The sequence below is a fragment of the Lepisosteus platostomus genome, chromosome 1, assembly GCF_059453375.1.
Source record: "Lepisosteus platostomus isolate fLepPlt1 chromosome 1, fLepPlt1.hap1, whole genome shotgun sequence".
Lineage (NCBI taxonomy): Eukaryota > Metazoa > Chordata > Actinopteri > Semionotiformes > Lepisosteidae > Lepisosteus > Lepisosteus platostomus.
In genome coordinates, this window is record NC_142611.1 from 3,393,984 (window position 1) to 3,418,540 (window position 24,557).

General features: G+C 44.4%; 3 protein-coding genes and 2 long non-coding RNA genes across 14 annotated transcripts in view; 2 read left to right on the plus strand and 3 right to left on the minus strand.

Annotated features, from left to right (window-relative positions):
* The window catches only part of primpol (primase and polymerase (DNA-directed)), a 9,670-nt gene extending 4,700 nt beyond the window's left edge, over positions 1-4,970 (minus strand). The window contains exons 1-7 of one of the 9 annotated variants that reach the window (XM_088639811.1): positions 4,673-4,970; positions 3,022-3,049; positions 2,414-2,629; positions 2,211-2,305; positions 1,380-1,569; positions 814-961; positions 157-447 (exon numbers count right to left, since the gene is read on the minus strand). In XM_088639811.1, the coding sequence (XP_088495937.1) occupies positions 157-447; positions 814-961; positions 1,380-1,569; positions 2,211-2,305; positions 2,414-2,596 (907 nt within the window). In that variant the 5' untranslated portion in view covers positions 2,597-2,629; positions 3,022-3,049; positions 4,673-4,970. Of the gene's footprint in view, positions 1-156; positions 448-813; positions 962-1,379; positions 1,570-2,210; positions 2,306-2,413; positions 2,630-3,021; positions 3,180-3,508; positions 3,649-4,672 lie in introns of those variants that run through there. The other 8 variants (XM_088639781.1, XM_088639831.1, XM_088639771.1 and 5 more) reach the window with 8 other exon arrangements.
* LOC148677517 (caspase-3-like) lies at positions 3,851-13,423 on the plus strand. Its single transcript, XM_088640169.1, has 7 exons — positions 3,851-4,049; positions 6,611-6,689; positions 8,173-8,306; positions 9,266-9,394; positions 9,858-10,033; positions 11,395-11,512; positions 12,463-13,423. The coding sequence occupies exons 2-7, from the start codon at positions 6,616-6,618 to the stop codon at positions 12,687-12,689; spliced, it is 858 nt and encodes a 285-aa protein (XP_088496295.1). The 5' UTR covers positions 3,851-4,049; positions 6,611-6,615; the 3' UTR covers positions 12,690-13,423.
* Positions 13,424-15,534: 2,111 nt separating this feature from the next.
* Positions 15,535-21,153, plus strand: LOC148677518 (caspase-7-like). Of its 2 annotated transcripts, none has more exons than XM_088640157.1 (6): positions 15,535-15,711; positions 17,551-17,639; positions 18,168-18,296; positions 19,132-19,307; positions 19,873-19,990; positions 20,486-21,153. In XM_088640157.1, the coding sequence occupies exons 1-6, from the start codon at positions 15,677-15,679 to the stop codon at positions 20,713-20,715; spliced, it is 777 nt and encodes a 258-aa protein (XP_088496283.1). In that variant the 5' UTR covers positions 15,535-15,676; the 3' UTR covers positions 20,716-21,153. The 2 variants fall into 2 exon arrangements, with proteins under 2 accessions (XP_088496283.1, XP_088496271.1); XM_088640145.1 differs by lacking the exon at positions 15,535-15,711 and adding an exon at positions 16,339-16,511.
* LOC148677519 (uncharacterized) lies at positions 16,094-22,056 on the minus strand. Its single transcript, XR_015940137.1, has 2 exons — positions 21,568-22,056; positions 16,094-20,751 (listed from the first exon to the last, which is right to left on the minus strand). It is a non-coding gene; the product is annotated as an uncharacterized LOC148677519 (long non-coding RNA).
* A 1,375-nt stretch (positions 22,057-23,431) lies between these two features.
* Positions 23,432-24,423, minus strand: LOC148677520 (uncharacterized). The gene is made up of 2 exons (XR_015940133.1): positions 24,302-24,423; positions 23,432-23,858 (listed from the first exon to the last, which is right to left on the minus strand). It is a non-coding gene; the product is annotated as an uncharacterized LOC148677520 (long non-coding RNA).
* Positions 24,424-24,557: the final 134 nt, after the last annotated feature.

Sequence of the window (24,557 nt, forward strand, 5' to 3'; positions counted from 1 at the left end):
GGACAGCAATAGATGAGTAACTCTTCAAAGTGAGGGGTATGCAATTCATAACGCAGTCACAGTCTGTAAACTGATAGATACTTCAGAGCGCCGCGTGTAAGACCCAGAAAAAGCTGTCTGTGTTTGCAAACGGAAGCCGAACAATGTTATTCATACCGACATCAACAAAGAGCTGATCCTGTCCATCTCTGTCTTTCACGAAGAGAAACAGCAGGCCCCCAGCCTGAGGAGATGGGGAGGTTGGACCCTCCCCGGTTCTCTGTCTCTTGGGATATGGATTCCTCAGCCTCTCAGCCTCCGGTTCCTGCCCAGGTCCAAAAGACGGAAGAGGGGATTGGCTGCCTGCAGGCTGTCCATTGCTCTCCAGGTGGGTTTCTGTCACCAGACGGTGTCTTCTCCTTCTCAGCTCCTCCAGCGCTGGCTTTAACACCTTGTGGACAAAATGGCCTTCAAGTGGAAAATGAGACCAGTAAGAACGTAATATCACACCGAGAAACGTCACACTGCTTTATAATTCAAAAACTAAAAAAAAAAAAAAAAAAAAAAGGAGTTAAGTGATGTAAAGACCTAATGAGACAGGCAGACACACGACACCAGAGAATGAGCAGAATAATGGTGTAAGCTGGGCTTGTCTTGTCTTGTTTTTTTAGAAGTTCACACAGCGCTACAATTCTTTACAGGTGTGACCCAAAACTTGAGGCGATTTTGCATTACATTTTCACAGAATTATAAGCCAAGTTAACAGGGTATTTGGTCATTAATTATCTGAGGCTGCAATACAAACAAATCACCAGAAATTATCTAAATACATACCAATGTGTATATTGTCTTTAAAAGCTGCATTCGGAACAAGGAATATTAGATGTCGACTGAACTTTTCTTCTGTGCTGGAATCCAAATTCAGAACATCATCCCTGGAGATTTTAATTCCATATTCCTCTTCCAATTTCAGACATACATACTAGGACACAAGATAAACCACAGATCAGTTTAAAATCAGTGCAAAGAAGGTCTTGTCTGGGACATGCTCACATCCAGGGTCCGGGAGCCCGCAGCCAAAGCCCTGGGGTGTCTTCTCTTGCCACTGCTGCTGCAGCTTCCCGCAAGGACTTCATCTCAATGAGGCTTTTTGACTTCACAAACATGCATGAAAATCAGGCACTCCTCATAGCTGCCAGAGTACCGTGGGCACCTTATTACCCTGTCTTCCTGTCTTTCCACACCATTTGCATACACTACAGCCCTAGTGAAGTGACTCTGCACAGCTCAGCGCAAGGGTTTCAGACCCTTCTCTCCTCGGTTAGAAACATAAGAGGATAATGAAACGCTGTAACTTTCGCTCACACACTCTGAATTAAGAAACCTTTTGTGAACTGGACCTGTAATACGTCTGTGCTGCTCCTACGCCGTGAAGACCGCTGGCTCCATACCTGAATAAAAAACGCCACCATCTGTTTTCCATCCCGACCTTCATTCGAGGGCCTGTGGAACTCCAAATCGAAGTACAGCTTGCACACTGCACCTTCGGGGATAACCTCATAGCAGTGCATTAGAGACCGCCTGTAAGTCCTGGGGTGAAAACCAAAACACGCTGTGCTGGCAGCAGACCGATTTGTGCAAACAGCTCTGAGTGTGTAATGTGACATGAAAGCTTTTGAACAATAAGTTGTAGTCCCTTGAATTTATTTGCTATATATTCACACACTAGATACAGTACATGAAATAAAAGTAGGCCGCTTCACAAAATATTAGAACTTCGATCTACTGTATGTGGCTAACAAAGACTGCTCTTGAAAACAGTGTAGAGAATTTTTTTTACCAGCATCATGACTGTTTTAAGGGAATAATAATTAGGCATCTTTGTTTTTTCGGGACTTGATCATATTGCCCTCAAAGTTGTATTCATATCTGAGCAAGGTCCAGATCGTCACAGGTGTACAATTAGGCGTCTGGTTATACGACTACTTCTCCGCCATCAGTGAAACAAAGAGCGCAGGAGACCAGCGGGAAGTACGCGGAAGGACATCCAGAACTCGGGGAAGGAGCCGCCAGTTTACACAGAGGGATGGGGCAGTCGGCAACACGCCAGCCCGTCGCGCTGATGAAGTCGACACCCTGGCTTCATTCCCCGCCGTGCCTCGAGCTCTGGCACTACTACAGGTGAGTCCCAGACCGGACGCCCCCCCCCCCTCTCCCGTCACGGGACTCACCTGTAGTAGTGCCAGAGCTCGGCATACGTGGTCACCAGGTAGATCCTCTGCCCGGCCTCGGTGGGGCCGTTCTCCAGCGCGAACACGTGGACACCCTTCGGGGGGCAGAAGCACACGGAAGCTTCACGCCCTGTTTCACAGCAGATCGCGCTCCGACTCCCCCCCACCCAGACGAAACGGCCCCGCCGACCCCGGCCCCTCACCTCCGCGCGGCTCTTGGCGAAAGCGAAGGCCAGGCCCTGGCGGGGGAAAACCCGCCACAGAGTAGACGGCTGCCAGGGCCTGGACAGCCTGGGCTTGTACGGCGAGGACAGGGGCCAGTGCTGGTACCACTCGGCCCGGCACGCCACCCTCCTCACCCTTTCGCCCCACTCCTGCCTGATCATCCCTCACCAGCAGGGCGGCGCCGGGGAGACACCCTGGAGAGCGGCCGAGAACAGGAGACGATCAGCTCCCGCGCAGCACATCAACCTGGGTGATAAACTCCTCCATCTGCCCTCTTCCCCAGGTCATGGGGATCCCCTCCACCCCCAGCAGTGTGCAGCCCCACCTGGATGAGGCGCCAGTCCGCTCCCCACACACCAGCTCTCAGTGGGGAGGAGAGCAGAGTGAGGGAGCCAGTTCAGAGAGGGGGGTTATTAGGAGGCCATGAGGGGTAAACGCCAATGGGAAATTTGACAAGGACGCCGGGTAAATAATACTGGTCATAGAAATTTTTTTTTTTCCCCCACAGGGAGGAGAAAAAAAATGAATGATTTCCACCACTCCCATAGTATATAAACACAAACACTTCACAGATAGTTACACTGACCTGGATTAACAGCACAGGTCACCTTGACCTGGAAGAAAACGGCAAGACAGATGAAACGCAGGCGTGCCTCCTTTTACGTTTTGAAGATGTTTTGAAGATGGACGACAGCTCACAGTTAGGCTGGGTCGCACTGTAAACTCCTGTCCGCCTATTGAGCTCTGAAGAGGCATTATTTAAAAAACGGAAGCCTTACAATTCTTGCTTGAAGAATAAATAATGTCCAATTAAGCAATTCAAACAAGTTGGCTAAATACACTGTCAAATGCAAAGGGACCGATACAAGAATATAAAACACCCCGAAAAGACGACACCCGACTTTAAGGTTTATCTAGACCTCATCATAAGAAGATATCAAGCGTCTGACGATCATTTTTCCTTTACATTTATATCAATTATATCATTTTATATATAAATATTAGGTCTCCTCGTCACGTCTCGTATGTGCGTTCACAGAAAGGTATAGTAAATACACACATACTGTACTTACCGAGGGCCCAAGTTTTTTTTTTAATTTCGGCTATTATTATTAATAATAATAATAACACACTGCAAACTCTCTCTGGGTAACAAATTAACCCACAGACGCTGCCTGCAATGTTTGTGTCTCCTTTTCCTTAAAGTTGCCGCCCTTTTGCACAGTTTCCGTTTCGTGGCCCGGCGGCTGGGAGATGTAGTTTTTTTTTTAATTCGTTTTTATATGTCGGTTTTTTTAAAACATTTTACGTAAAAAAAAACGCGAAGGGTGGAGCTCAATACCACCACATCGTGGCTCTTAAAACTACACAAAAGAAACAAAAACTCGACGGTGCTTGTAGGGCGGTCCTTCTCCTTTGCGGTCTTTTGTTGTTGTATGTGTGTGTGTTAGTTTCACGGCCCGTTTCAAAAAGCGGGGAGGTGTTGTGAGCCATATAAAAAAAAACAGATATTCAAACTGCGACCCAACCTTTGAAACGGGGAAAAAAAAGAAAGTGAACCCGCAGAAGATTTAAGTTTTTGACAAGAGCAGTGTGGAGCAGAGAGCCGCAAACGTAAGTCTTTCTTTATTTTGCTTATTACTAGCTGGAAATTGTGATTCGTATTTTTATTATTGTTTTTATTATTATTATTAACAACCACCCCGTGTCAGTTTAAGTTATATTCATTCCCTCGTCGTCCCGAGTTTTGATGTAAAACCATATGCACTTGTGATACAAGTTTCTTTCGTTACCGGAAAAAAAAAAAGGTCTTTGGAAAAGTGATCGATTATTTTGTTTCATACCAAAACACGAGTTCGAGTCGCCTGGATGTGGACGGTGAAAATATTCAACTGTTGTTTACAAACTTGTCAAGATATAGACGGAGTCTCTGCCATGAAGCTGTTATTATATCGGCAGACTTGGGCTTGAAATTGCACAGGTATTTCATGTCGAGAATGAGCTGCTAACAGCTGGTATTGACTTGTTTGGTCAGTGTCATTCAGTGGACGTTTGGTCTTTCCTAACCGGTGCATTTAAAGGGTATTTCGGTCCTTTTTTAAAAAAAAATCTCCCTCACGTTCAAGATTGCAATATTTGATTTGTATTAAAGAATATACAGACCACAGACAAACAGCCGGACGCCTCTTGTTTTAATTGCACATCTGTCAAAACGAGAAAAAAATAAACTGGCTTACCAAGTAGAAAGATAAAGCCGTGATTTTGAATTATTTTACGTTTCCACTGTGTTTTGATGTGGCTGTTTTAAAGCACTTTTAATTCACTCGTGGGTGGGTACAAGGTTTCCTGTAAGTTTTAGGTTTTCCTCGAACATATCGCTCACTTCCTGTACTTGTTTTTTTTTTAAATAATAATTCCTCCATCGAAGGGGATATCTTGCTCGTGTTCAAAAACACTGTGTTCATCAGGGGACAGACTTTGGAAATAAAAAGAATTCTTCAGATTTGCAAGTAACGTTTTGTTCTGGCAGGATGTTTAAACTTGAAGTGAGCTTTTAGAGGAGTCAGTTTGTGAATAGGAAGATGACTGTTTTGCACTACCTTGCTGCTGACTAAGCTATGCCACGGCTGGTGTGTCAAGTAGGTTTTAATTCCAGCACAGCTTTTCACAGAGAAAATATCAGTATATTATTAGAATGATTTGGCTAGATCGGATCAATCAATCAAGCTGATCAGAGTTCTTCAGGTGCTTCTACACATACTATATAAACCCTCCCGAGTCCAGGCTGGACATCCCTGCTGTAGGCACTCAAATTTCAATGAGTCACGGTGCGATGTAATTCTACCTAAAGGGCAATACCTACCTCTGCCTATTAAACTAATGTCCAATACTTTTGCTTAATTGTCAAGCAAGCATAAACGAATAAATGTGCATCCTTCTGTTGAATTCTGAGAATTGTCTTCAAAATCCTTTCCTGGTGGAAATGTACGTTTTCCTTCTTGTCCCACACAAATATAAACATTCCCTTGGATTTTAACATCTTTTTTTAGAAAAGCAGCATTTGACGTCACAAAGTTGTAATTATATTATTTCTTTTTGGTTTAACTTTGAGTCTAAAATTATTTTTCTCTGGGTTTTTTTGTTTAAGCTTTGAGGGAAATACCGATTTGTTGTCATGTGAGAAATGACGAGGCCATGGAAAACGTTTGTGTGTGCCCCGGTTCCTCATGAATTTCTGTTGGAACCCCTCTGGGACATTACAGTATCATCCTTCCTTAATTGTGATATTTTGCTGGAAAACGGGGCTTCTTTTCCCCCAGCTCAACCCGACCATGAACAGGCCCAGTAATGTGTGACAGTAAACCAAGCCATAATGCCTACATTGCATCTAGCATTATACTGTACAGTTAAGGAACAAGTAATAGGTTTATTCCCCGCTGAAAAGAGAAGAAAGAAAACACAACGTTTCAGCTGTGGAGCCCTCTCTGGGTGTGAGCCTTCTCCCTTACACCTGAAGAAGGCTCCACGGCCGAAACGTTGTGTTCTCTTTCTTCTTTTTTTTCAGCATGGAATAAACCTATTACTTGTTCCTTTGCAGCCTACGCATGCTGACGCAGCTGCCCACCTGAACTACTATACAGTTATACTGTTCATAAATTCATCCTTTTTTGTCTTAAAGCCAAAACAGTTAGGATCCCTGCAGTAGTACACAAACTAATGGGGGGGGTGATATTTCTTCGTATTTCATCAGGCTGTGTAAATTTTTAAAAATCCTGGAGGGTGGGTGGAGGGGGTTCTTTTGTCCGCCGGCCGGCGTGTGTGAGGTCATCGCCTCGCGGGCTCGAGGGAGTACGGGCTCCAGCCTGCTCTTGACAGGCGATGACGTCATCGAGCCCGGCCCTTGGCAGCGCGGGCTGCTATTGGCCGAGCAGGCGGTTAGCAACACAGAGGGCAGGCAGGCAGGCAGGCAGGCAGGCATGTGTATGTGTATGTGTATGTGTATGTGTATGTGTATGTGTATGTGTGCATGCATGCATGCGTGTGTGTGTCTGTACAGTATGTATGTGTGTGTCTGCGTGCATGCGTGTGTGTATGTGTGAGCTGCCACTGGAGAAACCAGTGACTGAGCGGAGCCTCAGGTGAGCTTTGTGGTCCGCTTGTTTCCCTCGGTCTAGGGACGATGTCTGAGGCGACGGAACCCGTTCGAGGCGCCGGAGGAGATGCTGTGGACGCCAAGCCGGCCAGTGCCCCCCAGTAAGACTTTCTTCCGTCCAGTCTGCAAAGCCGTTGCGCTGCATGAAACACCGGGTGCCCTTTGAACAGTACTGTCACGACTCTGTCACGTGTGAAGAGACCCTTATACGCGAGTTATTTATGTAGTTTGGTGTTCTTTGAAGAGAGATTATTCAATAACGTTCATATTATAGGCTGCGTGCTTTCAGTTTCTTTTGTGTTTGAACGTCGAAGACTTGTTGAATCAAGAAACAATATCTCTCTGCATTGATACCTGGATGTGGTCAGTTCTCTTCAACGAGAGAGTTTGTTTGTTTTTTTTAGATGGAAATGACTTCATTTAATTTGAGTTAGGCCGATCTGTGTTTATCTCCATGTGTGACACACATACCCCCCACACAATAGTAGCAGATAGATTCTCGAAATTGTATCATGTCGAATGTATTTTTGGCCATATGGAATCCTGTTCCATTAGACATGCAGGAGATTAATGTTATTGTACACTGAAAATAAAAACCATATCATGTATTTCAAAGCAAAATCAGCTCGCAGATAACAAAACACTTCTTTTCTTGGTATCTCTAAGAAAGAAAAGAGGAACATAAGGACACTTATAAATGAACTTGAACTTAATCGCCATATGTAACTGGTACATGTACTGGTACGATGGAATTCTTACTCACAGAAAGTCTCTGAAAGCACAAAAACACAAAGTGCAGAAAGTGCACAAAATGAGAGGCGGTCTTTCAGGCCAGACTACCGTTGGGTCGTTGGTAGTTTATTGATCTCAGGATCTCATCCACCAGGGAATTGGCTTCAATAACTCCATGTTCCATTCCCCCAGGTCCTTTGAGTGAAGAAGCTCCTCCTGTTCTTGCGTTTAAATGCCCTTTCCTGTACTGTAGTTTCCACTGGTGTCCTCTGGGCTGGGGCTTCACTGTTCATTCTGAGGTCGATTCTGAAGCCTTGTGTCGGGTCCCCACGTAGTGCTCTTCACCGTTCAGACATACAGAGTTCCCGTTCCCTCCGCCTGGTCAGTGCGGGACACTGCTTTAAGCCCCAGAACGTATCCGGGCTGTGCGGACGACTGGTCCTTTTGGCTCTGGGTCCAGTGGTGATGGTGAAAATGTCCCTGGTGTCTTTTCTAGAACCTTCTCTATGCGGAGGTTTCTGTTTTAGGACGCTGCACTCTTTCTAAAAAAATAAGATGTGCTCATAGGAACTAACAGCGAATGTAAAGGAAGTTATTGGTATGTCTACGTTTTTCATGTCCGAGCTGCTGCTGCTGCTGTGAAGTTCTATATCGGCTCTCCTGCGTGTGGCGTTCCGGTGATTTTACTTTTTTCAATTTTATGAATTTGAATGCCGTCATTATGAATGTAATTTGGGGTGGACGTATGCGTTGTTTGCTTGCAGGACGTAACGGACGCACCAGCAGTCCGTAAACGCTGACTGAAAGAATCCTTTGTGCGAGTCGTTAACGATGGATTCATGCTTTCTCCAGCCAGGGTCCCGCAGTTCCACCTAAGCAGGTGGACACCAAGCAACACGACTCCCACACGTACAGATATAAAATGAACTACCCACACCTTGGCCAATGCATCATCATTAACAACAAGAACTTTGATAAAAAGACAGGTAACAACTGCATGGGGTTTGTGTTTTCTTTCTGCTGAGAAATTACAATTCAGCGTTGTTCATTTGAACGAGAGCAAACAAGAGGTTTGCTACGAAGGGCGATGCTACAAGTGGATGGTTTTATGGAGCACTGCAGATTTCTGTGCTGTTAAAATAGAGGCATGTTTATCGTAAGCTTGTCCAAACACTGTTTTTCTTCATTTTGAGCTGTATTACTAAGCTTTGTTTTCCAGCTGCATGGTGTTTTTAAGGTATTTATTTTGAAATAGAATAAAAGCTTTTGGATATTTGAATGGAAATATGAGTTAAACTTAAGGAAGTGAAGTTAAGTTTCGTGCAGGGATCTTTGCAGGTTCATTGGGTTTGGTTGCTTATTATATCTCGCCCATAGTATCCACTTCGCCGCTCCGGACTGATGAATAAATATATAACCAGACTCGGAATGTTTGCATGTGTTCTCAGGAAGATGACATTAGTTATTCGAGATTGTGTGCGGTGCACTTGAGTGACTGTTGTTTCATAAGAGAGGGAATCTTTTCCTGCTGTTTCTTGAAAGGACCCAGGATGTTGGCTTCAACACCGCAGTTGGGACCCTTGTGCCAGACCCCCCCAGTCCGTTGTGTAAAGAAGCTCTTCCTGTTCTCAGATTTAAATGGCCTGCTCCCTAGTTTCCACTTGCGTTCTCTGGCTCAGATTCATTTCTGTGTCACTCTGATCAGTTGAAGGTAGATTCAGGTAGATTCCTTACAGTCTTATGCAGTTTGAAGTGTTATCATTAAGTACATTTCAATCTTGCATGGTGTAGGATCCCTTTCTACATACAGTGAATGAATTTTTGTTAAGCTTGTTCTGACATGAATTGTAAATGTCTTGTCTCTTGATGTTGGGTTGTGGTACGGGCCGACCCACTTGTATAGTGTAATCGCTGTAACAGCTTGCCTTGCTTTACTTCTTTACAGGAATGAATATCCGCAATGGAACGGACGTGGATGCTGGGAATATGATGAAGGTGTTTAAAATGCTGGGATACAGCGTCAGGGTTGTCAATGACCAGACTTGTGCACAGATGGAGACGTGCCTGCAGTCGAGTGAGTGCTGACCTCGCCGCTTCCCAGCGCAGTGCATGTAACAGCCACGGCTGTGCTCATCTGGCTTGCAGCTCTTTTTCTTCCTCTCTTCCCAGCAGCGTTCAGTCACTGAACTGCAAGCAGCCCCAGCTCTGTTTAGTCCCACGCAGTCGCTTTCGTTTCCGGACCGTGTTCAGGTTTAGTGCAGGTGCGCAGGTGAGCAGTCTGGGAGGAGAGAGGCAAGGTAACTGGGAGATCTCCCCCAGCCGAGCTTCTGTCTCGGAGCGCTGCTCTCGGCCGGGCGGAGTGGCGCGGGAAAACGGGGTTCAGAGCTTCTCCCCCTGTGAAGCCCCCCGGGGGGGCCCGTTCTCAGGCTCGTGGTGGGATAGAAGCAGGGGTTAAAGGCCCGTGCGGCGGGCCGAGGGAGTTTCCCGGGCCGGGCCGGTGGCCGCGCTCTCACCCCGCCGTCTCTCCGCGGCTGCAGTCTCCAGGGAGGACCACAGCAAGGCGGCCTCCTTCGTGTGCGTGCTGCTGAGCCACGGCGACGAGGGCGTGCTGTTCGGGACGGACGGCTGCCTGGAGATCAAGAAGCTGGCGGGCTACTTCCGGGGGGACCGCTGCAGGACGCTGGTGGGCAAGCCCAAGCTGTTCTTCATCCAGGTACGGGGGGCCCGGCCCGGGGCCCGGCGGCTGCACCCGCAAGACCGCCGGTTTTCGTTTTCTTCTTCTTCTTCTTCCTACCTAAGACGCGGCTCGTGTTGGATGAAGTCTGCGCTGAATCGAAGCGGGCTCGAGCCTTGCTCTCCGTTTCTTGACCGTGCTGCCTAATCTGTCCCTGTGGAAATGGTCCGGGGAGGGGGGGTAGGCTCAGTATCTCTCTTCGTCTGTCCTGAGCGAGTTACGCTGCCCTGAACCGTTTCCTAACGGGAGGTGGACACGGGTAGCGGTTTTGAAAGCCATCCAGCTAAATGATGTTTTGATCGGTTTGTGCTTACCGGGTAGGTAGAGAGTGTTTGTTGCACTCTCTCCACAGCATAGATCTCCACAAAGCTGCTACCTAAGCAAACCACAGAGACGCATGCTTGTCACTTGAGGGGTTGATATTTAAGTTGCATTCTTCACCCCTTTCTTCTGCAGAAGAGTCTGTAATAGGTAACGTTATGTAGTTGTTTCTTTTTTAATTTAGAATTGCAAATTGCAGTTTCTGGGCTTGTATATTATTTCATAGTCGACATAGTCAATAGTTAAGTGCCAGACCTGGGGTGCCGTCTGCAGAGAGTTAGTGTGCTCTCCCCGTGTTCGCATGAGTTTCCTCGGGGTGCTCTGGTTTCCTCCCACAGTCCGAAAAACATTCTGGTAGGTTACTTGCTTATGGGAACATTGGCCCTGGTGTGAGAGTGTGCGTGTCTGTGTGTCTGCCCGCCCTGTGATTGACCAGTGTCCAGTGCAGGGAGTATCCAGACTTGCACGCCCTGTTTGCTGGTTTAGGCTCCATCTGCCCTGTGGCCCTGTACTGGAAGAAGCAGTAGGAAAATGGATGAATGGGCGGATTATTTTGTTTATGCAAATTACAAGGGGGGTAAACACACAGACATGCACACTCTCACACCAGGGCCAATGTTCCCCTAATGAATACCAGTCCACAGGCAAATGAATTCCATGGAAGTTATCTTTTATCAGAAAACCACTTATTCCTGTGGGAGTCACTATGTGGGACCCATATAGACCGCAGGGTGAGCGCCCCCTGCTGGGCCCACTAACACCACTTCCAGCAGCAGTTTTTAGCTTTTCCCAGGAGGTCTCCCATCCAGGTACTGACCAGGCTCACACCTGCTGAGCTTCAGTGGGCTGCCAGCTGGGAGTTGCAGGGTGACGTGGCTGCTGGCTACATGAATCAACAGGACTGCTGTTGAATACCTTGGCCTGCAGCACTGCAGAAGGAAATGGACGTACTTGTGCAGCCAGAGGCTGAAGATGAAGTGTAATGGTTGGTCTGTTCTGCGTTGTGTTGCTGTTGTCAGGCCTGCAGAGGTACCAGCCTGGATGGGGGCATTGAAACGGATGCCCTTGGTGATGATAACAGCTCAGAGAAGCTCCCCGTGGAGGCTGACTTCCTGTATGCGTACTCCACGGCCCCAGGTACACTTCCTGCTCTGATCACGGTCTCTTGTAGGCGCGGTGCAGACACGGCGCCGCTCCTCACACACCGGCAAACTCCTCTTGGCCAAAACACGGCCTCTCCCTCCACGGCAGAGATCCGCACTATCGGGGCGTGAAGGGGGCTGTCTTGCTGTGAGCCCTGTTGCACAAGGGGGCAGTCGTTAATAATCGCTTGTGACGGATCGCTTAAAGACACCTGTCGAGGTTTGGGATGGGCTGTACAGAATAGCATTTAACGAAGCACTGCTGAAGAGCCACTGAGGCTCCTAATCAAGAGTGCAGTGCTGTCGCTCTGCTGAAATGGGCCAAAGGGTCTCTGTCCTGCAGAACCTGTTTCTTAACCACATTAACAGGTTTGCGCTGCTGATCAGTTTACATTCGATTTGTCTAGAACCTTATCAGTCCGGGTTCCCTGACATAACCACAGGCCTAAACGCTCGGCCTGTTACAAAGCAGAAAGTACAGACCGAAGACTTAATTCAGTGCTGCAACTTGATAATGGGTGATGTTTCAGAGTAGTACTGTAATAACAATAAGTGAAAAGTGTCTTTTATATCGTTTGAGATGGTCAGTTTAAGTCTTATATTCAAGTGAGAGGTTTATTCCGTGCTGAAAAGAGAAGAAAGAAAACGCAACGTTTCAGGCTCCACGGCCAAAATGTTGTTTTCTTTCTTCTTTTCAGTATGGAATAAACCTATTACTTGTTCCTTTGCAGCCTACGCATGCTGACGCAGCTACTCACCTGAACTTATATTTAAGTGTATCAGTGTCATTTATATACTGTACCTACCTGTTATCTACAGTATACGCGTGCATAGCATTCAGGCTGATTTCTCCCTATGTAGTGTGTGTATATACTGCAACTACTTGTGTGTCTTACCTGTGTATGTGTATTATAAGGGAGTGCCATTGTTTCTTTGTCTTTGAAGGTTACTATTCATGGAGGAACACAATGAATGGCTCCTGGTTCATCCAGTCCCTGTGTCACATGCTGACAAAGTACGGCAGAGAGCTGGAGCTCATGCAGATCATGACTAGAGTGAACCACAGGGTGGCGCTGGATTTCGAGTCCATCTCAAACATTCCAGGCTTCGATGCAAAAAAGCAGATTCCTTGCATCGTTTCCATGCTGACCAAGGAACTGTATTTTCCCTGATGTATTTATTGTTGTACTGAAGAAATGGGATTTCAATTTTTTTAATGACTTTTTGTGAAATTCTTTAGTAAGTCACCTGTTTAATGTCATTTTTAATAGTTGTGAGAATGAATGCCTAAACTAGGAGAATCCAACTGGAGAACCACAGTTCATTGATTATATGTCGCCCTGACTCACTTGTTTCCGTTACTGGGACACCTTGTGCATTAAAGATCAGCAAATTCTTTGTTCAGTTATAGGAACTGTGATCTTTGACTGAAATTGAATACTTAAAGTCTAGATCACCCTTCTTCATCATTGCATAGACTTATACAACTGTTTATCAAGAGGGTGGAGAAAAAACATTTAAATTAAGCAGCACAGGCCCTGACAGCTACGGGATTCATTAGCCTCTCACAGTTGTTAAGTGTGTTTGTAGTAAATGACGAAGAGGATTAAAAACCACTTGACAGTGTCATTGACCATTTGGCAAATGACAGTCACAGCATCAGCTAGGGGGGAGAACCAGTTGAGCATTCATTTATAGATTTGAGGCACAAATGCTGTTAAATAGGCATAAAATGATTTGATTTTGGGAGGGGGTGCAGATTGTTTAATAATGGGGACCCACTGAAGACCATAGAACTTTTTTGCTAGTCATACAATACCTCAGGCAGCTCCTAAGAATGCATTATCCTGTGAACATTTCCTTGTGTACCACTAAGGATTGAAATAAACTTGTGTTTTCAAGTGAATTAATCGTTTCCAAGCTGAAATGAGTGTGGAGTGCTGCATGTATATTTTTCTTCATGATGGGTGCTTTGCATTTGAAGCAAAGCAATTCCTGGTGCAGAAATGTAGTGAGACAAAAGAAATGGGGCTCTATACTACATCAGATCTCTGTAACTGTCAAGACAATGTGACAGTGTGTTGCTGTTCTAACATTCTGGAACTGCTTTGTTGGTTAATACCACTGGCACAAAGAAGTGAAGTTCTCAAAACCTGATTAATGCAACAGAATTGACGGCATTTTTTTCATAACAGCCTCTGTGGATTCCGGAAGTGACCTCATAAGTTCTTCGGGGAATTTCCAAGTTCAAGAAAACCTATTTCCTTTTGTGGTGTTAGGGATTACGAAAACTAAAGAATGCCACACAAATCAAATAGTTTGTGAGGATGGCAGACTATTTTAAGGAAGTAACCAGAGGCTGTATGAAAAGGATAAAAGAATAAGATGCCAAACTGCATTAGACCTGAATGAAAACTTGAGCATGAAAAGGATTTTGAATGGGATTTGCAAAGTGTAAATGAATCTGAATGTTCAAGAATGAAGTATTGAATTGTATAAAATCCTGTGGATGAAGGGTGTATTCTCACCGTCTTCAATTGAATTGTATCGATAAACCTAATTAAACAATGAAAGCCTTGTGGATGGAGCTACACCTTGAAGTATCAGATGTCTGGTCTTTTAACAGAAGCCAGAAGCCATCAGCCTTTCTAATATACATATAATGTGACCAGGTTTTGTGGCTGTAAGCATTGCTGAGAGTGTAGGGTCCCGAGTTCAATATTGGCACAGTTAATTTCAAAATTAACAGGAAGTTAAATTTCATGTGGCACAGTGCCACTCTAGGGTCTTAGAGTTTGTACACTGTCCCTGTCTGTGTGGCTTCTCCTCCACATGCTCTGGTTCGCTCCCAGTTTCCAAACATATGCTGGCTGGGTTCACTGGTGTCTCTATCCTGTGTGAGTGTCCACCATACAACAGACTGATGCCCAGTCCACAATCTACTCCTGCTTCGCACCATGTAGGCTTCTGGGAGTTTCAGCCCTTGACAGAACTGCAGTAAGTAGCTTTTCTGATGATGGACAGACAAACGGAAAACCTTTTATTCAAGGTAGCGAATGGAACTGCATCTTTCAGCTTAATTCACTGGTATGGATGTTGAACTGTTCTTTTTATAATCTTAGAATTGTCTGCAGTCCTATGTTGAGGTAAAAATGCCCATGGCTTCAGTTTCGATGTTACTGAGTTGCACGCAAGTGGCTGCTGTGGACACACCCTCACGCCTATCTGACCTTTGAACCTCAAACTATGAAGCAGAAATCAGCAGTTAGTACAGACTTTATACTATATACAGCAACCTGTGATGAAACCACATTATTAATCACAGACAGTATAACATTGACCAAATAGAGACACCCGTCACAGGTAATTTGTCAATTTTGAGATGCCAGGTGACCTTGACAGCATGTTTTAGGACTGTAGGAAGAAACCAAAGCACACGGAGAAAACCCACCCAGACACAGAGCGAACATGCGAATCCCAACATTGAACCCAGGATCCTGGAGTGCTGACGTGCTACACGTCATGTAAATTTTTAAATTAACTGTCCCAACACTTAATTTTTTCCTCAGACTGACATTCTCCTAATTATTTTTAAAAGGCACATTTACGGAAATTCTGAGCATTAGATTTCAACATTACCCCATCAGAACAAAACCCAGGGATTGTTGAGTTTGTGAGTTTTTTTATATTGTGCCGACCGTTATCTTTTTTTGTATTTTTATCAACCAAATCAGTCTTATGGCCTTGTATCTGGATTCATGGATACCCTACTTTGCTACTTCTAAAGAAGGAAATCTGTCTCATCAGATCAAATCTATCAATATAACTATTTTGAACCGTGCCTGCTATCGTCATGTACATCTATTTCTACGTTTTCCTAATTAGCCTGTTAAATCTCCACAAACAGGGGTGAGGACTCAAGGATTGTGTGCCTCGCCCCTGTTCTGTAAATCATTAACCAGAATTCAGACTCAGGGAGCCGGTAGCTTGCCATTGATAATATCTGCCATTGATTTCTCTTCCTTGTCTTCTGCAAGTAAGAGAACACAATCGCTTCTCAGAAAGAGCAAACTGTGTGCTCAGGTCTCTTAAGGGGGAAAGAGCTTTTCTGATTCAGAAGCACCCGACTCACAGAAACGGCCCTCTGCTCCACAGTTCTATGGACTCCACAACGCCTAGCAGGGAAGATGGAAGGTAGGTTGTGTGACTCAGAGGAGAAAGAATAATAATAATAATAATAATAATAATAATAATAATTTTACTAGTATTTAGAAAATACTCACACAGTATCCCAACGATGAATACTTTTGCTAAGAAAAATCCACATTCCTTCAATAGCAAATTGATCGAATTGCTCACTGACGTGTACAAAATGTCAAAGCTGTCTTGACAGAAAATTCTTTTTTTTTATTTCGCAAAAAGAGATGCACAGAAAATTTTCAGTATATACAGTATAACTGATAAAAATTCCTAAGCAGTTATGCATACATGTAATAATCTGACGTTTCAGAACAATATAAAACCGTTTCAGCTCCTGAGAACACAATCTGAAGCAACTTGTCCAATGCCACTCAGATTCTGGTTTAGATTTTTATTTATTGCATACATTTACATCGATTGTAAAAACATAATGTTGTTATTTACTTAACTGAAACTGTTGTATAAAGTCATTAAGCCACTGACCCAAAGAGATCGAGTGGACCTACTTCTGGAACAGAGGACGTTCTGTGCGCCGCGAGATCTGGCGAAAAGACACTGGCCTTTAAGAGTCACTGCTGTGTGGAGGAGGCAGTGAAATATGATTCCCTGGGAGGTTTGGTTCACTAGTACGCAGACCCATATCCAATGACAGTGTGTGACAGTGAAGTCTTCGCTCCTCAAGGAAGAAAAGCCACTTCATTGCCATACATGGAGTTTGAGGGCACAAATGTTCAGCAGGGACATGTCACCACAGCTACGGGTGTAATTATAGGTTTTGACACTGGAATGACAAGGTAGGTGACATCAGCTGCTCGAAGTTTCTTAGAGCACATCCATCACTTCACAAGCTTTGTAGATATTTGGAGGAGTTATCAGAAGGTTCGTCTGGTGGCAAGAGAACTGGACCTCAATGGAAATAGGAACCATGCCCGACAGATGAGTTTTTATCAGGTGAAAGTCCCCGACTGTAGTGGTGGTGATCTCATTGTCAGCGAAATGGCAAAACAAAAAGACAAAGGCATCTGAGGCACACAAAGCCACAGCTGTGTGCTCAAGAGCACAATGATCAACAGCTTCTGCTTATTGTTCACTTCACCCTCATGTGCGTGAATGTCTGGAAAAACAAACATTCAAAGGGTAGGTTTTTAAGCTTTATTTGACTTCTTATAATTCCCGGCCTCTCTGTCAGGGTTGGTTTGGTTAAGGTGTGTTTGTCCCTTGGCATTTAGGGTATATAAACAATAAAGGTTAGAGTGCTGTCATGTGGACTGCAATGAAGTGGTGTGTTTATCTGGGACCCAGTGGCCTCCTCTAACTCCTGGCCTGTCTGACTGGAGGTGTTGCTGAAATCGAAATCACCGCCATCACTGTTCATCACGAGCACAGTGGTCTGGAAGCTACGCACTGAAATACAGAAGACGGTCATTCTCTCTGCTTGGCAAAACCGGAGAGCGGTCTGACTCCGGCTTGGACGCCTGTTAGCTGGCGGGTTGGGACACCTGAGAGTGACCCAACCAGCTCAGGCCAGGCAAGCACAACGTGCCACAGGCTGTAGAAAATGGCGCTGTGCTGTGCTTGTGAGGGTGGAGGGTTTTGAGGGGACGGGGTAGTGGCATCTTTCTGCAGATGAAGTGAGTCAGACCAGCTCCTCCCTGGACAGGTTTCTTCAGTGGCACACAAGGGCGACCGGCCCAGTGCAACGATGCCCATGCTCTGCTTCCTGCTCAAGCCCCTCTACTATTGCCAGGAAAGAGGCTGCTGAGGGCATCTGGTGGACATCAGCTAGTAGAAATAAATACTAATTGCAACCAATTACACATTTTATTTTGGCAGCGTTCAAGCACATTCTAGTATCTACAGATACAGCCTGAAGTACAAGAACATCGGCAAGTGTGTCATCATCAACAATGAAAATTTCTCAGGTAAGCTTCATGGTGTTTGCGTATCGGTTTCGTTTTTCTTTTGACCAAAATATTGTGTTTGCAGCAGCAGGAGCCCTAAAACTTTCATTTAGTTTCAACAAACAAGGTTCTTTGGAAAAGTCGGTTCCAGAGCAATGTGTAGATCTTGAATTGCTCTCTTCTGTTGTTCTGCTGCTTAATGGTCTACCTGCATGCCAGCAGCACTGTGCTGCATTATTTAATTCTAGGAATGCCCTTACTGTCCTAAATACTGTAGCACGGCAGAGCAAAGGCAATGCAGGATGACCACACCAGTACTTCGAGTAACCCTGGCTCTTCCAGGCTTGTTGTTGCAAGACTTCAGTTCAACCTGTACTGTAATTATGCAATGAACTCTTAATTACGTAACTGATTCTGCTGCTGAGGATCTATTAAATAATCAAATTGATTCAGGTTAGATCAGAATCTTGCAACAGATTGAAGAACAAGGAACCAAGATTGTCTGGCCTGGCAATCTACGCACCTCTCACAGTTTTCGTTGATTGTCAGGAATGAACAAGCGGATCGGCACCGAGGAGGATGGGAGGAAAGTGAGGGAAGCCTTTGGATCGTTGGGCTTCACAGTGCAGATGGAGAAAGACCTGTCATGCGCTGAAATGCGGCAGGTCTTAGATACAGGTACCGGCCTTCACAAAATGCAAAATATTCTCCATACGTATCGCTAAAATTAATGTTCAAATAAAATGAAGGGAAGCAGATGAGATGCAACTGTAGCTTTGTTTCCATTTCACTTACTCGCTAATCTGTAATAGTGTCATACACACAGTTTGAGAAACTAAATCTCTTTAGTGTCAAAGCATACAGCCGAGGTGCTGTGATCCAAGCTCTCACAATCCTCCGAGACGTTTATCACTTCTGAGGGGGCTTGTGAGCCTGTGGGCTTGTCGGCTGGGACCCGCCGGCGAATCTCCTGAGCAAACACTGCAGGACTCGCAGCTCAACAGCAGGTGGAAGCGTCGAACCACTGCAGCTGTGAGGAGGAGAGAGGAAGGGGCAGGAGGAACGTCTACATCTCCCCAAACTTCCAACACAGCACAGGAATGGTGAACCAAGTTATTAACAATCGGCAAGTCCGAAGAGGCATGGCGTAATTAAGACACTGAGAGGTTTTAAACAAACCACAGAACTGTATTGGAAAAGCATTTGTTGCATTCTCAAGGTCTTGCTGTGTGTATATATACAGCATACAGTACATTTAAACAGAACAACTGCGTTAGGCAAAAAGAAGCACTTGGCATCTTCAACAGATGTGCTGTAGCTGACACTGTAGAATCCTTCCCTAAGCAGACGGAAGTGATTTGGGATCAATTAGCTGGCAGCAGTCAAACAAGGCCATGATGAAAAGCCTCCTGCCATTCACAGCTCTTTGTGTGCCTGATGTGTGCTGACTTGCTTTGTGGACAAGAATCTCCCTGCTGTGATATTAACACAGCTCTATTTTCTTTGTCTTCAGTTTCTAGAGAGGACCACGGTGAGATGGCATGTTTTGCTTGTGTAATTCTTAGCCATGGTTATAAAGGTCACATTTATGGGACAGACAGAGAAATTAAAATTAAGGAGCTGACTGCTCTATTCAGTGCACAGGACTGTCCAAGCCTAGCTGGGAAGCCCAAACTGTTCTTCATTCAGGTAAAGCATTTTAATTCCAGGGAAAGACAGAATGAAAACAGGTGATGCAGAATATTAAAATACACCTCAAATTTTCTATATACAGTACAATGAAAGTAAAAAGGATCAATAGTCAATGTACAAATTCTAAATTACGTTTCTAATAACTTCATGAAAGGGAATATCTAAACTGTTTTTAAAGCAACCATAGTTTAAAAGCACAGAAATCAAGACTTCAGTTTCAATATTTTGAAACTTTAACAGGATTGCTGCTTTAAAAAGCATAAATATTTTAAAAGTACAGTACCAGGGACAATGGGCAAAATGTTCAATACGTTTTTATCAAAGGAAAAAAGTCATTGTAAATAATAATAATAATAATAATAATAATAATAATAATAATAATAATAATAATAATAATAATAATAACATATATTTACAAATACTTTGACGTTTTATTATGTTTGTGTCTGTTGGAGAGTGTTTTGTTTCAGTTTTGTATCTTCCTTCTCGGTATATTCATGGAAAATAACACAGAAAAAAAGCCGTGATCTGTCACTTAGGCTCCTCTCTCTCGCCCGCCCAGGCCTGCCGAGGAGAGGAGTACGACGGCGGCGTTGAGACAGACTCCACAGAAGCGGAGGACATTGACATCAGCGAGATCCCAGAAGAGGACTTCCTGTGCGCTCACTCCACCGCTGCAGGTACCGTCCCTGCGTCTCCTGTGCGGCCAACGCGGGCGGAGCGCACACCTTCCTCTTTAGCCTGTGCACCTGCTCTGCGGCCTCAATAAAGGCAACTTTGATTGTCCTTGCCCGATTCATAGTGCTAGAAAGCCCTGGGTGTCATTAATGCAAGACCGAGAATGCCCCGTTTACATTAAAAGCAGGATACAACTTCTGGTTGACTTTTCGAAAGTTTTCTCTCCCATTTATCATAGCGGTATTACAGTCCATCAAATTTCAGAAGTCTGTTTTGCCGGCTGGCTGCCCCAGATTGTGAAGAAATGTGCGAGGTGCACCATCTTTCGTTTTCATCCTTATGTTTTTTTTTATTTTTTAATTAAAAATATAAAACATGTCTATTCCTGCTGTGATCCAGAAAAAAAAAAGCCAGACATGAGAACTCTGGTTCGCTGCCGGTTTCTTTTCTCCCAGTCGTCTATAAGCAAGAAAGTCACGGTTGCTTTTTCTCGCCAGGATATTATTCATGGAGGAACCAGGTCCGGGGCTCGATTTTCATCAGAAGGCTGTGTGAAATGTTAGATCAACACGGCAGGGATCTGGACCTCGCTAGGATCCTGACACGGGTCAGTCACTGGGTGGCCCTCAGGTTTGAGTCTGACACAGGTGCCTGGTTGTCTCATGGGAAAAAACAGATGCCATGCATCATCTCCAGACTGACAAGAGACCTTTACTTCAGCGAATAAATCACCACTGAATGTAATTCTTCCTGCCGGACATGCCTAAAGGAAACCAGATTGGATTTAACACAATTTATATGGACGAGGAATCATGTAGGGATTTTTTAAAGGTTACAGCTACACGCATTGAAAAAGCGCTTTTCTCTTTTTTTTACTTCTATCATATCCATCATATTTCTCTTCTGTACATTATCTACAGGATCGAAATATTCTGCATATAGTCTTTCCATGACCTCATATGTTGTTTTTTTATGACTGTTAGTTGTATTGCATCTTTAAAGACAAAATATTCCTTTCTTAAAAACGTTTGAAATTACAGCAGGGATTGTAAATAGTTCAAGTTTAAACCGCTATTGTGTGTTTACAACTGGATTTCTTTCTTAACTAAAATATCCTGAAAAATAAAATATTAAAATACTTACACTATAAAGTACATGAAAACAAGATGGACAATGCAATATCGTGTTTTTTAAAAAAAACTTTATTTGGTGTGGTTGTGTACAGTATAAAGCACATAGCTTGAAAAATAGACTGTACCCTAGAGACAATACACCCTTACTGAAAGTGAGAGACCTGAACACTACACAATGGCTTTATCATGAAACTCTCACGCAGTAAGATACATTTTCATGGCAGCAGACGTCACTGTGTCATCTTAGAAAATGTACTAGGGCAGGGTTTAGGGGTCTCTAGACTGGTGACTGGAAGGGTGTACAATACTGTAGGTTCAAATTACATGCTGGGCAAACAATGTCTTTTACTCAGAATGCTTCAGTCAAATGCCCAGCTGTATGAACAGGAACATATCCAAGCTTCTATTTTATAAAAGTGTCAGTCAGGTAAAATAACAACACTCACTGTGCTTTGAGCTCCCTCACACGTGGGTTTTTCGTGAAGAAAGCGCAAGCGGTATGCTGGCCTTGGTGTTTACGACGGCGCACGTAACTGATTCATCGCTCCGACAGGTACGGCAGGAACAAAGTGCGATTCGCGCATTTCACAATCCGGCTGCGGAACACCTTGAACCCTGAAAGCTCAGGCAAGCGAGGCAGGCTTTACACCCTTATTGCTCCTGGTTGTAAAACCTGTCCCACCTCAGTCCTCGCCCCTTCCTGACTTTAGAAACCCAGGCGAATTCTTCGGTGGTAGAAAACATTATTGTACGACCAAGCCTGCCACACTGATAAGGCCAGAGCATGACTGGAGAACAAGAATCGGCTTGGAACAGGGAGATTGCTGCGCTGTTTTCCCTTAGAACTCTTAACATTCATGTGGTTACACCCGAATCCATTAGATAACAATCACTATACATACACATTTATTTCTTACACTAAAATTCAGGATATAGTGCTGTTCAACAATTCAGTGAGATGGGATTTTAATATGGATTCACTGGGGGCCAGGTTTTTAAGGGTTACTTTCCGGACTTTTTCAGGAGCAAAATATTAAACTTTTTGTCGACGTCTTTTGATTCTTGAAAATACAAAGCACGTCTGCAGTTTCATATAAAAATGTTTAGAGGGGACAGATTTCAAAACTTAGAAAATATGTTACACAAATGTGATCAAATACGATCGTAAAACACAAACGGCTTGTAATGCTACATTTATAAACTTGTTTGTGTGTAAAAGATGTATATGTAAGTTTATATGTAAAAAGACTCTGAGAGTATCAGGATCGATTGTACAAATCTATTACTATACAATCAGAATTACTATTTATATTAGGCACTATAATTTGCATGTTTGCACCATCAGACTGTTTGAAATAGTAACATACAAGACATCCCATAAAGTTGAACTTCCTTAAACTATCAAACAGGCTCTTCTTGTTTTTCGGATGTTCACACAGTGCTGCTGCTACAATTCTTTACAGGTGTGTAATGTGTCAGTCTCCAGTGTATTGGCTGTTGTAGGGTGAAGTGCACACTATAGACTTTTGTTTTGCCAACTAGAACACAAAAATAATGTACGAAAGGGACACAGAAGTAACATTGAATCCTGTGCTAGTAATGGAAAAAAGAAGTCGCTTGATGACAACAGACTATATAAGGTTACAGTGTTTTTAAAAAAGCCTCTTTAGCCCAGAGCTCTAGAACTCAGGTCCTAGAGAGCCCCATTCCAGTTTATTTTATACAGCGGATCACCTGTTTGTATCATCTGGGAACACCTGTAAATTACTGATCACCTAAACAGCTAATCTGTTCAATTAAGAACATCCTTCGCCCACACTGCCACTTGCCTCGGAATAGCCTCAGAAATGATTGGAAATGTTCGGTCGAGCACTACCCACAAGCCCCCTGCAACTGCTGCTCAACAGGCCTCCACTTTCTAACCACTTCATCCCACACCTTCCAACTGAATTACAGCCCCCAGGGGCATCTGGGCACCCTGCTTCCACGCAACCTGAATCTCCATCTGATAGATCGATAGTCACGGGACACCATGGAACTGATTGGTGTCCCAAGAGCCCAAAAGAAGTGACCTTATTCCTTGTTAACCTGATGCCTTTGTATCCTCTTTGTTTGACAACGTTTGCAGATGTCACTACAATTTGTCTCGGTTGATTAAGAGTGGGGGCACGGACCCTACAGAACACATGCCGTATGCAGTCATACACGTTTTATGGAAATGCCACGATTAGCAACTCCAGGTAATACACTGTCGCAGGGCCACTCTGAGGAAAAACAAGTTATGACACAATATCCATCTGGAGCCCTTAACGGATTAATTGCATTTTTATTGCAGTTTCCACTCATGGGGGCCCAGCTTATTTCACACATACTGTACATGCGGACCCACAAAATGCTGCACGCAGAATATTCCTAGAGTGATGTTCTCAGCACAGAGAAGACAACGGGACACTACCAAGGAGAATCCCCAAGGCATTATCACAAAATCCCATAGAGAGAGAGAGAGAGAGGAATTCAGGGAAGACCTAGTTATGTGGGTGGTACAGTTTAAAGAAAATGTCATGCCTTATTCTTGTTTTTAAAATAAGAACACCCCCCCCCCCCCAAAAAAAAGAGCAATCAACAAACCATCGCAACACACATTTCATTCCTCTGTGAATGACAGAACTGTGTCGGATAAGGTGTTCAACTGCACCTCTCTCAGAACAGGAAGGAAAAACATCAGTCGTCTCAGGATCTGAAGAGAAAACGTTCCGAAGTCCCTGTAATCTGTTTGAGTTTATTAAACAGGTAACAGACTCCAGGCAATGTTGTCAGGGCATGCAGTTTTTTCCCCCGTATTTGGATTATAATGATTTTTTTGCTGTTACTATATTATATATACATACAATGATAATAAAGCTCCGAACAACCAGCGGCTCTGTCATTCTTAAGGTTGGAGGAGGGGTCTGCAGACCTACAGTAACAGCTGACCTTTGATCAAGGAAAGGCAGCGTCTGAAAACGAGCCCCAATAACGCAGCCCCGCGTAGCCATGGTCGTAAGCACGTGTAACACAACTTCCACCCTCTCAACTCACTGAAGCCACGGGTTTTTCTTCTCTCTTTTTTTTTCCTTCCGTTTTAATGTTTTACACCGTGGCTTCCGACTGCCTGCTGTGCGTTAACGCCGGGACCCGCACCTCTGCCGCTGAAGGCAAGCCGATTACGAAACCAGCTTTGCGTGCGTCTGTCCCTCTGCCTCTGTAAATATTTAACTGGACGTCGGGCTCGGAGCACAAAGGGGGTCCGGTCCTGCAGCGCCTTTATGGACAATTAAAAGTGGGAGAGGAAAAAATAAATAAAGAAAAGCGACTGTGACAAACACGCAGCGTGTGTGTGTGTGTGTGTGTGTGCGCACACCCGCACCGTCACAAAATACTCCGGTAAACAAAACGA